At 27.7% G+C, this 15,443-nt stretch overlaps 5 protein-coding genes across 5 annotated transcripts; 4 read left to right on the forward strand and 1 right to left on the reverse strand.

Annotated features, from left to right (window-relative positions):
* Positions 1 to 450: 450 nt before the first annotated feature.
* On the forward strand, positions 451 to 1,738 carry LOC127261893 (dirigent protein 21-like). Its single transcript, XM_051290321.1, has 2 exons — positions 451 to 708; positions 1,370 to 1,738. The coding sequence occupies exons 1-2, from the start codon at positions 496 to 498 to the stop codon at positions 1,700 to 1,702; spliced, it is 546 nt and encodes a 181-aa protein (XP_051146278.1). The 5' UTR covers positions 451 to 495; the 3' UTR covers positions 1,703 to 1,738.
* A 2,925-nt stretch (positions 1,739 to 4,663) lies between these two features.
* LOC127261666 (dirigent protein 22-like) lies at positions 4,664 to 5,242 on the forward strand. Its single transcript, XM_051289962.1, has one exon. The coding sequence runs from the start codon at positions 4,664 to 4,666 to the stop codon at positions 5,240 to 5,242; it is 579 nt and encodes a 192-aa protein (XP_051145919.1).
* Positions 5,243 to 8,444: 3,202 nt separating this feature from the next.
* Positions 8,445 to 9,815, forward strand: LOC127261667 (dirigent protein 1-like). The gene is made up of 2 exons (XM_051289963.1): positions 8,445 to 8,935; positions 9,803 to 9,815. Exons 1-2 carry the CDS (start codon positions 8,445 to 8,447, stop codon positions 9,813 to 9,815), a joined length of 504 nt encoding a protein of 167 aa, XP_051145920.1.
* Positions 9,816 to 10,818: 1,003 nt separating this feature from the next.
* LOC127261801 (stigma-specific STIG1-like protein 4) lies at positions 10,819 to 11,507 on the reverse strand. Its single transcript, XM_051290201.1, has one exon. It carries the CDS (start codon positions 11,361 to 11,363, stop codon positions 10,905 to 10,907), a length of 459 nt encoding a protein of 152 aa, XP_051146158.1. The 5' UTR covers positions 11,364 to 11,507; the 3' UTR covers positions 10,819 to 10,904.
* Positions 11,508 to 14,325: 2,818 nt separating this feature from the next.
* LOC127261668 (glycine-rich cell wall structural protein-like) lies at positions 14,326 to 14,805 on the forward strand. Its single transcript, XM_051289964.1, has one exon. It carries the CDS (start codon positions 14,326 to 14,328, stop codon positions 14,803 to 14,805), a length of 480 nt encoding a protein of 159 aa, XP_051145921.1.
* Positions 14,806 to 15,443: the final 638 nt, after the last annotated feature.

A 15,443-nucleotide genomic window follows, 5' to 3' on the forward strand; every position in this document is an offset into this window, starting at 1 on the left:
AGTAATATATTTGTGCTTTATTACCGTATATTGTAATGTATATGTTATATGTAACATTATGCGATGAGATTAATAATGATATATATTGTATTAATCGACTATTATCATATGTTATCAATATTCATATTATATTAATATTTAATTTTATACTCCTATTTTCTGATTATGACTAATAACTACCTTAACCAAGTATGTAATAAATTGTAATCATAATCAAGTAGTAACTTCCATACTCGTTGTTCAATTCAACTAGATTGGTAGTGATGAAATCATTAACTTAATCTACATTCCAATGGAGAGAAGACTTTGAAATAATTTATAATCATTGTAGGAAATAACACCTTAAATAACTTAAACAAAGAAAAAAAAAAAAAAAATCCTAATTTCTTCCCATAACTCAATATTAATTCAATTCGACTATAAATAAAAACCCTAAATCCAAGACTTAACCCTAACTCTCACCTCTACAACCTAAATCAAATTCATCGACCATCAATGGCTAAACTTCTCTTCATCTCCTTCCTCCTACTCACCATTTTCTTGTCGGCGGCGTCCTTCGATCCAAAAAACTCGATTCCCCGACGCAAGGCGAAACCGGCAGCGATCATCCATTACTACGCCCATGCTGCCGTGGGAGGGCCGAGCCCCAACGTATACGAGGTTGCAAGAGCATCGGTCACGGAAGGTTCGCCGACACAATTTGGACAGGTTAGTCGTTTTTTTTTTTTTTTTTTTTTTTTTTTTCATTTTCATACTCCTTCCGTTCCAATTCAAAGTATTCTTTTTACTATTTTGGTCTGTTCCATTTCAAAGTATTTATTTTTTATTTTAGAGAAAGTAACTATACACTAATATCAAAATACATTTAACTTTGATCTAAATTATAAACATACAATAACACATACAATTACTTTATACATAAAATCAAATGGTAAAAATGTCAAATCTCTTACACACTTTCACTAACAAATAAAATACTATTATTTCTTGATCTACTACAGAACCCCAAATGACCAATTTGATAAGGGACGAAAATAGTACTCCCTCCGTTCCAATACAATAGTCTTGTTTACCATTTTTGTCCGTCTCAAAATAATAGTTTTATTTCCATAAATAACCATATCACCATAAAACTATTTTTACTTTTTCATTTTTATTACACAATTGTCACTACTTTTTACTCTAATACACTCACAAGGGCAAAAAAATCTTTTATTCATACTTTTTATCAACTACCAATATAATATCAATATTCCTTAAATCATGTGCCCAATCCAATTAAGACTATATTTATGGGATGGAGGGAGTATTAGTTTTATTGAGTATGAATTGTATGTGAAGTTTAATGAATATTGTATTACTTGGGTAGGTTAGTGTTATGGACTCTAAGCTCACGGTGGGTCCCGACAAGGACTCGCCGGAGCTGGGGCGAGTGCAGGGGATGTTGGTTTGGCCGGACATGCAAGAGACGGCACTGATGTCGATCGTCAGTGTGGTGTTTACAGCAGGGCTGTACAATGGGAGCACGTTGAGTGCATTCGGGAGGAATCCGGTCAGGATCACCACAGGCCGAGAGGTGCCGATTGTTGGAGGGTCGGGTTTTTTTCAGATGGCCAAAGGTTATGTGATAGAAAATTTGTATTTGTTCGACCCCGTTGAGAATTATTTTGTCATGAACAATACAGCATACGTGTTTTTTTAATAGAACGTTCTGTTATATATATATTTTTGAATTTTTGATATTATTTATCATCAATAACTTTTTTTTATATAGAAAATATTGTATATTCTGAATTTATATATGAGCTTCATCTAATCAAACTTCATAATAAAAAATACAAATTATTCTTGAAGAAAAATTCGAATAAACCCAAATTAATATAATTGAATCGAAATAAAAATGAATCCAATTAATCATGGCAAAGGAACAAGTTCTAAATGCAAACAAACAGGGCCTGGGCCTAATTAAATTGGATTTTGGTATTAAAAACCAAACAAACAAAACTTATAATCAAGCAAACTCTCTTTTTGGAAAAGTTGAGCTTAGGGTAATGGGTTAGGATTTGGGTACAAAGGATTGGGCTGATTCTCGTGGACCGGACTGAGAAGCGAACCAATTTTTAATATTATTTGAGGAATTAATTAAATTATGTAACAAATGGCCAAAATTTTCAACCTCATATTATATATAAGTATTTTTTTTAATAAAATATTATATTGAATACTCAATTTTTACTTATTCTTAAATTTTTCCAAAATTTATGTCTAAATGGAGCCTCTTAATACTCTTTTCAATTTCTTTACTATGTAATATTATAATTTATTAAGCATATGTTATTTATTTATTTATTTTTTTCATACAAATATTACATTCAACCCCTATTTACATATAATATATAAAGAAAAATCAAATTTCGTAAAGGATAATCTGGTGGTGTGGAGAGTGAATTTGTGACCACGATGTCATGGGTTTAAAATTTTTAATCCATCGTAGTTTACGATACGTCTGGCACCGAGTTTGTCTGTCTTGTATTCGTTGCTATTTTCTTTTAAAATGATTAAATTAAATTTATATATTTTTTATTAAAAATATTATAAAAAAAATTTTTAATTCAAAAAGTTGGATTTTGTAATTATTTATATACATTACATACATGTTGACATGAGAAGAATTGAACATAGTCCGGTAAAAAAATGGTCTGATAATATAAAAGTAAAATCGTGACGGTGAGGTTGGATTTACAAGCTCCCACTTTATTTGATATTTTTTATATTATATTTAAAAAAAATAATTGAATGCACATAGATTGTTGACAACATAGTGGTTATAGAACCTCAGACTTTTTTTTTTTTTTTTCACAAAATAAATAAATAAATTAAAATAGTGTATTCATTTGTAATTTTATATTGTTCTTAGATTTTTCATTTTGATGTTTTAATTGTGAGAGTAGTGATTGAGTTTGGTTTTGTTTGAAATTAATTTGAAATGTGGTATTGATTTGAGTTTTTTTTTTTTTAATAATATTTTGTTAGAGAAACTATTGTATTTTTATTTAAAATTGTACATGAATGAATAATATTGATTTCAATTTAAATTTACCAAAAATAAACTATATTTTGTATAAAACAAAAAATAGATTTTAGATGTGAATCTTATTGTGAGAAATTTAAAGTTGAAGGTTAAATTGCGCAAAATCTATTCATGGTTTTACGAAATTGCGCAAAATTCTTATATTTAAAAAAAAATTGCGTGAAACTCTTTCATGATTTCATAAATTTCTCGTCTAACTTCTTCGACCGTCCTTTGTTTAACGATATTTGATCTACACGTGCTTAAAGTGCGAATGAATTTCAGAATCTCTATTTCTAAACCCCTAAAATTATAAATATATTAGTTTCTTTTCTATTTAGCCTCAAATAATACTAAAAAACTATTAAAATAAGAGAAAAACAATTATTTATGAATATATTTACTGTTCTTTGAGGTTAAATCTAAAAATAATGAATATATTTGTAATTAAAATAATTTTGAAATAAAATTCTGAAACTTATTCGTAGTTTAGTCGCATACAGAGTCAACACCGCTGAATAAGGACAACCGATGGTATTAGACGTAGATTTTATGAAACCATGAAGGAATTTGACACAATTTTAAAAGTATAAAAGAATTTGACGCAATTTGATGAAATCACACGTGAATTTTGTACAATTTTGCCAAAATTGAAGATACAACCTTCAAGTCTTTGTTTGCCGTCAGAATCATATTCTTTTTTTTTTTTTTTTTTCGTTTAAATTTCCTCATTTCTTTTCTTAAAGTGCTATAATATTTTATTTCTATTCATATATATTTAAAATTCTCTATTTTCTCTAAAGCAATTTTTTATTTTTTTTAATTTTTTAATTTTCTTTTATTTATGCGATTAAAATCTATTTGTGATTTAATCAAATCAATATATAGTATATTTATAAATAAGATTAGTCAACTAAGGTTGGACAATCACATCATCTTCATATATTATAAATTAACTATTTGCATATAAATAAATCAAATTGTAACAACTACGTGCATGCTTCAATAATATATGGAATTAAAATATTTTCAACATGCAATGAGAATAATTACTAATTAATTTATTGGTCCAATGTGTTCTTACTTCTTAAACCTAAATTTAAAATGATTGAAAATTTTGTATTTAGATATATTTCAGAATTTTGGAGAGTTTTGAAAATAATAATAAAAATTAAATAAAATTGTTTGTCTAAGATTTTATATATTATCATATATTTATTTTTATTAGTGTTAGATATGATATTTTTATAAAAAAATAATAATATAATTTTATAAAAATTACAATGATTATGCATAAAAAAGAAATTGAGACTCAAGTTTTAAACCAACATTTGTTTTTTAAATTTGACTCGTTCCAAAGTGATAAAATAAATAATCTCAGTCAACTTTTCAATGTAGACAAGATTTTTGCCAGAAATTTATTAATTATTTAGATTAATTGCATATTGGAATTATTTACAACCTTAATGTAAGAACCCTAATTTCTTCAAACTAAATGTCTATTGATTCATTTCATCTATAAATAGAAACCCTAAATTAAAACCCTAACTCTCGTATCTTTAAATTAAATTAAATTAAATTCATCCATCAACAATGCCCAAACTTCTCCTCATTTCATTTTTCCTATTCACCATTCCCGCAGCCGCGGCTGCGGCGGGCGTCGCTTCGAACGATTTATTAATTACCCGACCCGGCGAGAAATCGGCGATAATCCGTTACTACGTCCACGGCGCCTCGGGAGGGCCGAGCCAAGGCATATACGAGGTTGCAAAAGCATCGGTTACGGATTCGTCGCCGACGCAATTTGGGCAATTGAGCGTCCTCGATTGTACGATCACGGCAGATTACGACGAGAACTCGACCGAGTTAGGGCACGTGCAAGGCATGATGATGTCGGCGGATCGGCGGGAACGGGCAATGGCGATGGTGGTGAATGTGGTGTTCACGGCGGGGCCGTACAACGGGAGCTCGTTGAGCGTCTTGGGGAGGAACCCGCTCGAAATTACGACCGGGCGGGTCCTTCCGATCGCCGGAGGGTCCGGGACCTTCTTGATGGCGAGGGGATATGTTCTGGAGAATACGTATTCGTTTGATCCTGTCGAGAATAGTTTTGTCATGAATAATACGGCCTATGTCTATTATGGAGACTATACGAGTGTTCGAGGAAGTTAAGGATTTTATTACTTTGAGATTTTGTTTCAATACTTTTTTTTTTTTTTTTAATAATTTATTAAATATTTACGTATTTCTATTTTCCGTCAAGTGTACATTTTTCTTTGTAGTAATCACCACTCATATTATAAATTACAATACCCCTATTTTTACATTTATGTACAGTCATATCGTTACATAAATTATTTTTTAGTAAGGATAATTTTGTCTTTATATAATTGTATACTAACAATTATTACTAAAATACTACTCCCTCCGTCCCAGATATTATGTCCACGTTGCCGTTTCTGTTCGTCCCACATACCATGTCACTTTCCTTTTTTGGAAAATGATTACACACTTTAATCTCATTTTAATTGTTTTAATTTTAATTTTTTTTAATTTTAATTAACCTAATTAGTTATGTTAATCTTAATTTATAATTATTTATATTATAGGATAATTATTTTCACTAATACATTCTTAATTATCTACTAATTAACTCCTCCTAAAATACCGTGTTTACAGTATAGCAGACACGGTATCTGGGACGGAGGAAGTAATATTTTTTTTACGAAAAGAATATTACTTAAAAGATGAAATAAAGATATTGAAAATTACTGTAAACCAAAGTTGAAACACATTTAAACATAATGTTTAATTTGTTCTCTCCACATATATTATTTTGAGTTATCAAAATATTTATTTATTGAGAATAGTATAAGGATAAAATAACAAAATATATGGATATATACTGAGTTTGTTTATTTTGTATTTTTGAATAATTATTTTTCTTTTTATATTGGGTATGAATAATTATTTTGATAATATAAATATTTTATAATATTTCATTCGTTTACTTGGTAATTATACAATTTTTTGGAGTTTAATAAATATTACTTCATCTGTTCCAAAATTATAGATTTATTGTGTTGGTACGAGATTTAAGGAATATTGATATTATATTGGTACCTGGTAAAAAGTAATGATAAATAATTTTTTTTGCGTTTGTGAGTATATTAGTGTTAAAAATAGTGGCAATTGTGTAATAATAATAAAAAAGTAGGGATAGTTTTATGGTGATACGGTTATTTATGGAAATGAGACTATTATTTTGGAACGGACAAAAATGATAAACATGAATATTGTATTGGAACGGAAAAAGTATATTTTAATAATAATTACTAATATATGGTTTTGATATGTAAAAACTATTCTACTCATATGATGTATAAAGTTATTGTAAGAATATTGACATAAATATGTAGTAGAGTTCATACTTACTAAAAAACAGAAAGAAATAAATATTTTGTGTTTAGACAAAAAAAATATATATATATTCCCTCCGCCCCACATATCATGTTATACTTTTTATTTTCGTCTATCTCATATATTATGTCTTTTTTTTTTGGAAAAGTATTTATATTTTAATCATATTTTAAATTTTATAATTTATAATTTTTTTAATTTTTTTATTAAATTAATTAATTATCTTAATTTTAATACTCCATCTGTCCCAATACAATAGTCTTGTTTACTGTTTTTGTTTGTCCCAAAATAATAGTTTTAATTCCATAAATAACCATATCACCTTAAAACTACTCCTACTTTTTTATTTTTATTACACAATTGCCACAACTTTTTACACTAATACACTCATAAAGATAAAAAAGTATTTTATCTATACTTTGTATCAACTATTAATATAATATCAATATTTTTTAAATTTTGTGTCCAATCCAATTAAGCCTATAGTTTTGAGACGAAAAAAAAAATTATATTATAATTAAATTCATTAATATATTATTAATTATTTAACAATTATATCTCCCATAAATTATAGTGTCTAACGTAACTGTGATACCAGAGTAAGTACTCATTATAAGGGTATATTTTTAAAAGAGAAATAGTTATAATGGCTAATAATAAAACTTGTAAAATTAAATTGAACTCCAAAATAACATAGCTAAAAGTGATCCTCTAAATAAAAAACCTCAGAATTATAGACTTCCTAATTGTGGCTCGATTCGAAATTAAAAATTCAGCACATGGATAATTAAAAAATTATTTATTTTAATTATATTAATAATACAATGAAATCATATAAATTAATATAAAAACATTTTAAAAATATTTAGCACCTATGCAAATATGAAAATAATTGACAATAATATTAAAAGAAAATAGGGCTATGCTTTTATGGAAGTTTTAAAATTTTAATTTTTTTAATATAATAAAACTGTGTATTTTATATAATATTTAATGCGAGAAAAAATCGTTTTTTCTTTTAACATTATTTTTCAATTTCGATTCCCAAAAAATAACAATAAAAAATACAAAATATTTAATACAAAAGTCAAAAGGTAGAAAAAACTTCAAATACTCATTATAAAAAGTTAAAAATACATTACAAAAAGTCAAAAAATTAAGTATTCAACTTAAAATAATTATATTTTATATTTTTAATACAATTACCGCACACAAAAAATATTTCATCAAAAAACATTGAATGAAAGGAGCCCAGATATTTTATAATTGAACATAGTAGCATATGTGTGATGCCCCGCAGTTAAGCCGTTGCTTGCCCAATTCCTGTGTGTGAATGAACCGGTATTAGACCATCCAAAGTTGATTATAGGTTAAATAAATTGAATAAACTATTATTCATGTCAATAATGTGCACTTCTTTTTGAAAGACTTATTAATTTTTTTTTTAATAATTAAAATATGGACCTTTTTTTGTTACGGTTTGAATTCCGTAACAAATGCATATAGGACAACTTATAATTTTGTGTATTTGTTACGGATAACTTATCGAAGCAAATAAAAAAAGGTTGACCATCGAAAAAATCTTTTTATGTCAGTTAATTTTGTAACATAAACTTATTTTTGTGATGGTCTTATTGTTACGGGCAATCTAGACACTATAAAAAATTAATTTTTTTTATAGTGCTTAAAATTAAACGTGCTTACTTTAGAGTAATTTAAGGATAAATTACCTCTAAGAATGCAAATTTGACTTGCGGGCTGGGATGTCACGATATGTTTTTCAAAAACTTCCGACAAAAACATAACAAAGTCTTACAATCTATGCACAAAAATGACAATAATTTCAAGAACCCTAAACCCATAGCTCTATTTTACCCTATAAATACAAACCCTAAACCAAACCCTTAGCCATAACTTCCACCTCTACAAAATAATTTAAATTCATCCATCATCAATGGAGGGGCTGCTCTTCATCGTCTTCCTCCTATTCACCATTTCAACAGCAGCGGCGGTGACGACGACGACGAAAAAATCCGATAATCCAAGCGATTTCTTCGAAACCTTATCTCGCTGGAGGGAGAAATCGACGGGCATCCGTTACTACGTCCACAGCACCGAGGGAGGGTCGGGCCTGAACATATATGAGGTTGCATGGCCCTCGATAACGGCTAACTCGCCGACGCAATTCGGGCTCCTCAGGGTTTCTGACGCTACGATCACGGCGAATCCCGACAAGGGCTCGCCGGGGCTCGGGCGGGTCCAAGGGATGTTGGTTTCGGCGGATATGCGGGAGGTCGCGTTGGCGTTGACTCTCAATGTGGTTTTCACGGCGGGGCTGTACAACGGGAGCACGCTGAGCGCGGCAGGGAGGAACTCGCTCGGGATCCCGATGGGCCGGGAGCTGCCTATTGTCGGAGGGACAGGGCGTTTCCGATTGGCCTGGGGGTATGTGATAGAGAATAGGTATTATGTCATGAATAATACTGCCTACTATCTTTTATTATACTCCCTTCCCTTAACAATCTATCTATTTTTTTTATTTTAGTATGTTCCATAAAAAAATATTAATTTTTTTTTTTAGTAATTGTACTATCTATCTAACATTACAAATATTCTTTCAATTTACAATATATTATACAAATGTCATTACCTTTATATCATACTACAATACTAATAGGGTTCATTTAGTCTTTTTACATTTATTTCTACTTTATCCCAATATAATACTAATATTTCTAAAACTCCGTACAAAATGCAAATGGAATACAATAGTTTTGTTTACCATTTTTGTTCGTCTCAAAACAATAGTTTTATTTACATAAATAATCATATCACTATAAAACTACCCTACTTTTTCATTTTTATTACACAATTGCCACTATTTTTTATTTTAATACACTCACAAGGGCAAAAATATATTTTATCCATACTTTTTACCAACTACCAATATAATATTAATATTCCTTAAATCTCGTGTCCAACTTAATTAAAACTATATTTATGGGACGGAAGGAGTATATTATAAATAAAAATTTGCTATGTATCTTATTGTCAAATTTAAGTTGGAATTTATAAAAATATTGTACATTCAATTGATCATTTTTATTGAATTAAGTCTAACACATTTTTTTTTTTTTTTTGTATGCCTTCTTGATTTTCTAATTTTTGTAACAATATGATATTTTGTATTTTTATATATTATGTTAAATTAAAATAGATTTACAATGTTATGTTTTGAGAGTTGAGATGAAAAAAAAAAAAAACATTGAAGGACCATTCACTTTCATTTTTATCTATTTTTCCACGTCTTAGGTCGTTCTTTTAAATTTTTAGTATTTTATATTATTTTTTCAAATTCTCTTGCTTTACACTTAAAATTACTATTCACTTTTTTAAAAAAAATAATTGACTCATTTTATTAGTAATACATATTTAAAATAATAATATTTAATTAATAAATAATAATAATGAATTTTAATACTATTATTTTATTATTTATTATGCAATTAATTATATTTGTAATTTTAAAGTAAATTTAATACATATGATTAAAAGAATTTATAATATATATTTAAATATTTTAAAAAGTATATTGCAATACAAATATATACATTTTGAATATATTTTCTAGAAAATAAAATTTCATTTTAGTTTGAAGGTTTTTTTTTTTAAATAGTATTTTGATTTGATATTTTATCAGAGAAAATTATATATATATTTTTTAAAATTGTGAATAATATCTGCTATAATTATGCTTCTTTTTCTTTTTCTTGTTTGTCCGTAAAATTTATGCACAATTAATTATCTCATATATAATTTTATTATTCATAATTTAAAAAATAATAACCAATTTATTACTTTTTTTTTTTTTTCACCAATAATCACATCACATATATTTTTTTTTATCAATTATTTAATAATTTCTTTTCAATATTCACATTTTTATATTAAAACATAATTATTTTTTAGCTTATGTATCGAAAAAAATAATACTGATAATTAATCCAAAGAGGGGAAGTAAGTTAAATTTGAAAACCAAACCAAGCACATCCATTATAAATAATAGTATTAAAATTATTTAAAATATCAATTCAAACGAACCCAAGAATTACAAAACACAAACATAATGGATCCCAATCCATTCAATCAAAACCCATAATTCAACGCAATCCGTACTTTCGGATATCGACTGAGAATTTCTATATTATAAATAATAATAATAATAATAATAATAATAAACCCATAATTTTAATATCATCGATCATCTTACAATAAAACACACATACTTCTTATAAATAAAAACACCAATTATTCCAAATCCACGTATTAATTTCCAACCAAACAATTCCCAAACCCAAACATCAACAAATCCACATATATATTCATAAACCATTACCCCAAAAAACCGGCCGGTTCAGCCCGCCGGAGGCGGGCGGCGCCGCCGGTCGTGCTTCGGCCGCGGCTCCTCCGCGTATCCGCACATGCCGTAAACGCAGCGGCTCGGCCACCGGCAGCGCCGCCCGCACCGCCCGCAATGGTACGGATTCCGGTTCGTGTTCACGCAGATTCCGCGGCAGCACTGCCGCGTAAAACGACACCGTATCCGGCACATTCCGCAATTATTCACGTCGGAAAATACGTCGACGCACCGATTCCGGCAGCATCTCCGGCGGACTCTCGGGGCCTCCGGGTCGCCGCCGTGGTTGTCGACGTCGCAAATCCACGGCTGCCACCGGCAGCCGGAGCGGCGGCCGTGGTTGATCGATTGGCGCAGCCACGGGGAAGTTATCGTGGTGTTTCGGCTGGCGGCGGCGGCGGCGGCGGCGGCTAACGGAATAAGAAGGAATATTATTAAAAATATTGTAGGATGCATTTTTTGAGATTTATTTTATTTTTTATTTTTTGAGATTTATTTATTTATTTATTTATTTTATGGGATGATTAAATATTTATAGGGATTTGGAGTAGTTGGAAATAAGGGAGAATCATGTTTTTGTTAGAAGGGGGAATTGCTATGTACGTGAAGGGGAGAGTATTCTTCGTTACATTTTTATTTTTGTTTATATCATTTTATTTAATTAATTATTTATTACGAGTATTCTTCGTTACATTTTTATTTTCAATGAAATAGTTTTTCATAAATATTATTAGAAAAATATAAATATATACACATTAATATAATATATACATTATTTACTTATAAAAAGTCAACAATTCAATACAAAATATTATTTTTTATATTATCAATACAGTTCTATTAATCACGCACAAAAAAAATTAAAAAATCAATTTATCTAACAACCCAGACTCTGATTATATTATTTAATTAATTAATTATTAGGAGTATTCTTCGTTACATTATGGTACGTAGAGTGAGTTGCATGCATTGCCTTTTACTTTATTTCACATTAATTTATTTTTTCAATCCTTGACATACAAGCTTTATAATTAATTAATTAATTAATTAATACTTTTGTTGTTTTATTATAAAATTGTTGAGTATTTTGCTTTTTTAATGCCCAAATTAAACTTTAACTTGTCTAGGTGGAAAAAAAAATGCTTAAATATATTATATTGAAAAAATATTACAAATATTAAAATTTTAGTATATCGTAAATTTTGATATAGTATAATATTGTACTGAATATTTTTAGTAGAGTACGACATAAAATTTTTGGCATTTCGATATTTTTATTATATACTAAAATACCAAAATTATTTTAGTATTTTGATATGTACTTAAACATACTGTATACAATATTTATATTTTAATACTCCCCCGTCCCCAATCTATCTATCTATTTGTTTTTTACACGGAGTTTTAGAAATATCAGTATTATATTGGGATAAAGTAGAAATAAAGATAAAAAGACTAAATTAACTCTATTAGTATTGTATGATATAAAGGTAATGACATTTGTGTAATATATTGTAAATTAGAAGAGTATTTGTAATGTTAGGTAGATAGTACAATTACTAAAAAAAAAAAAAAGAAAACGGATACTTTGTTATGGAACATACCAAAATAAAAAAATTGAATAGATTGTTAAGGGACACGAAGAGAGTATTTGGTATATCAATAATTTGGTAAATATATTGATATCTAATTTTATTTTTTTTTTTTCAAAATTTTTGTGAGCCTTTTTCTTTCTTTTTTTTTTTTTTTTGGCACAACCGCCCTCGTGTTTGGCCACCTGGCCCATGTTTCGTGCCCAAAATTTTGGAACTTGGGGTCATTTTTTTTTATTAAAAAGTTTATATGTATATATAAAATAAATATTATAAAGATATGTATAATATCGAAATATTTATATTAAAATTGTTGGACTATATTTATATTTAAATTAATTAATTTAAATATAAATATATTTATATATGATATCTTCTTTAAAAAAATTCCAATAGACTTTCTTGTTTGGTTTTAGTCTCACATAAAAAATAGATATTATTCAACTTGTATGGTTCTTAATAAAAAAAATATATACTTTTTTTTTTAATCTATTTAGAATGTAAATATTTATTTTCTGCACAAACTTTAATAGATATTATATTATAATGATAATTTGTAATAATTTGATACATGAAGACCATTTTACTCATATAGTCTGTAGAGTTAACAATGGTATTGATGTAAATAAATATAAATGTGAAGGTATTTGTAATATATATAGTGAAATTTATATATACTAAAAAAGAAAAATATACTTTTTCCGTTCCATAATAAAATATCTATTTTTTTCATTTTAGTCCGTCTCATAACAAAGTATCAATTTCATTTTTTAGTAACTCTACTATCTACTTAACATTACAAATACCCTTACAATTTACAATATATTACTTACCTTTATATCACACATACTAATAATGTTATTTTAGTCTTTTCTACTTTATTTCTACTATATCCCAATATAATACTAATATTTCTAAAACTACGTGCAAAAACCAAATTGATATTTAGTTATGGGACGTAGGGAGTATATGATTTTGTTTATACACTAACTTTCAACTATTTGACACTATTTATTTTTGAAAAAAATATAACATTCAAATACTTTTTTTTTTTCCTTTTACAATGTATCAAATCAAATATCAAATATTAATTTTTTTCAAAATTTCAAAATTTCAAAAGCCTTTGTCTAAACGAAACTTTTGTGTTTGAATATAAAAAAAATGATAAAATATATTTCTACAAAATTGACGGAGTGATTATTATTTTTTCATAAAAAGATACATCAAAATACTACACTATCCGTCCGTCTCTCTGATCACATCTATATTTTGCGTTATTATACTTAACATTAAAAATATTATTTGTATAATTTTTTTTTAACAAATGTCATACTATTAGTATTATAAGACACTAATATAAGTATTTTTGCAATTTTTTTAATTTGTACTACGTTTTGATATAGTAATTAATATTAAAAAATCAATATACAAAAATTAAATAAGATCCTTAGAGCCGGATGAAGATAATTTTTTTTAAAAAAAAAACTCAAAAAAAAAAAAAAAAACACATTCAAACTAAAACCAAACACAAACAGAACTAAAACAAAACATTTATATTCCTCACTAGAATCAATGAAAAATGACTAAACCTAACTAATTAATTAATAATGTTGATAGTAATTAGAAATTTAAATATCACAACAACATCAATAAATTTACCAAAAAGTTGGGGGACAGTTGAAACAAACCATTTAACTTTTACCTTGATGTGTTCAAAGCATCATTTATATATACCTCAATCTTATTTCACTTTCTACAATGATATTTTTAACCTTAAAAGACGAATTTTTTTTTACGGACAATAATTTTTCTTACTTTTTCTTAAGATGACGAGGGAAGTAAATTTTTTCGGTGTTACTTCCACAGGCTTTCTGTTTATGATTTTAGTTCTTGATGCCGTTGCTGGAGTTGTAAACGGCGGCGCCGAATTTGGAGATGGTTTTGACGGCGGCATTGGCGGGCTTGATAAATTTGGAGGTGCCGATATGGGTAATTTTGGGGGTAGCATTGAAGGTGGAGGCGGCATGGGCGGCGGGCTCGCCGGAGGAAGTGGCGGCAGTCTTGGTGATTTGGGCGGCCTAGGAGGTGGTATGGGCGGCGGTTTTGGTGTTGGTGGTGGTGGCGAAGGCGACTTTAAGATGGGAATGGGCGGATTTAGTGGTCATGTTAAAGGGGATTTTGGAGCTGGTGGTGGTGGCGGTGGCGGCCTTGGCATTGGCGGAGTTGGCGTTGGCGGCGGTGGAGGTGGAGGAATTGGCGGAGGATTCGATGACAGATTTAAATTTGGAGATGGCAGGAATAATTAATTCGTTGTTTTATTGATATTTTATTAGTAGTTTAATAAACATCATTTTTTGATTTCATGTGTTTAGGGTTTGTTTGATTTTAATTTTAGTTTTTATTAATTATCTTATTTAAATAATATTTTAAAATAATTTATTTTTATTACAAATCATATATTTTTTTTTCATTTCAATTTAAAGTATCCGTTTTACTATTTTTGTTTATCACTTTTCTATTTTAGAAAAAAATAATTATATATACTGATACATAAATACATTTGGCTTTTACTTAATTACAAATATACTATTACATATACAATTATTTTATACATAAAGTCAAATGTCAAAAATATAAAAAATTATTATACATTTTTACTAATTAATAAAATATTATTATTTTTTTAATATATTAGAAATAGAAACCAAATACATTTAAATCTATGCTACTTAGTATTGAAATATTATCGTGTATGCTAATGTAACATATACACTAGTCATATAGAAACTTTTAGGGTGTGTTTGTTCGTGGGTTTGAAGTTTTGGGTTTGGATTTATAAATAGTAAAAAGTTGAATTTTAAATAGTTATTTGATGTGATATAGATAGATATTGATATGATATTTTTAATATAAAATAAATTTGTAGTATAATATATAAAAAAAA

The sequence above is a fragment of the Andrographis paniculata genome, unplaced genomic scaffold (assembly GCF_009805555.1).
Source record: "Andrographis paniculata isolate CXL003 unplaced genomic scaffold, ASM980555v1 Contig64END, whole genome shotgun sequence".
NCBI lineage: Eukaryota > Viridiplantae > Streptophyta > Magnoliopsida > Lamiales > Acanthaceae > Andrographis > Andrographis paniculata.

Bases quoted from the DNA above. Each gene is read 5' to 3' on its own strand.
- LOC127261893 (XM_051290321.1), top strand. From the start codon at position 496: ATGGCTAAACTTCTCTTCATCTCCTTCCTCCTACTCACCATTTTCTTG. The intron at 709-1,369 runs GTTAGTCGTTTT...TTACTTGGGTAG, and splicing joins CGCCGACACAATTTGGACAG to GTTAGTGTTATGGACTCTAA.
- LOC127261667 (XM_051289963.1), top strand. From the start codon at position 8,445: ATGGAGGGGCTGCTCTTCATCGTCTTCCTCCTATTCACCATTTCAACA.
- LOC127261668 (XM_051289964.1), top strand. From the start codon at position 14,326: ATGACGAGGGAAGTAAATTTTTTCGGTGTTACTTCCACAGGCTTTCTG.
- LOC127261666 (XM_051289962.1), top strand. From the start codon at position 4,664: ATGCCCAAACTTCTCCTCATTTCATTTTTCCTATTCACCATTCCCGCA.
- LOC127261801 (XM_051290201.1), bottom strand. From the start codon at position 11,363: ATGCATCCTACAATATTTTTAATAATATTCCTTCTTATTCCGTTAGCC.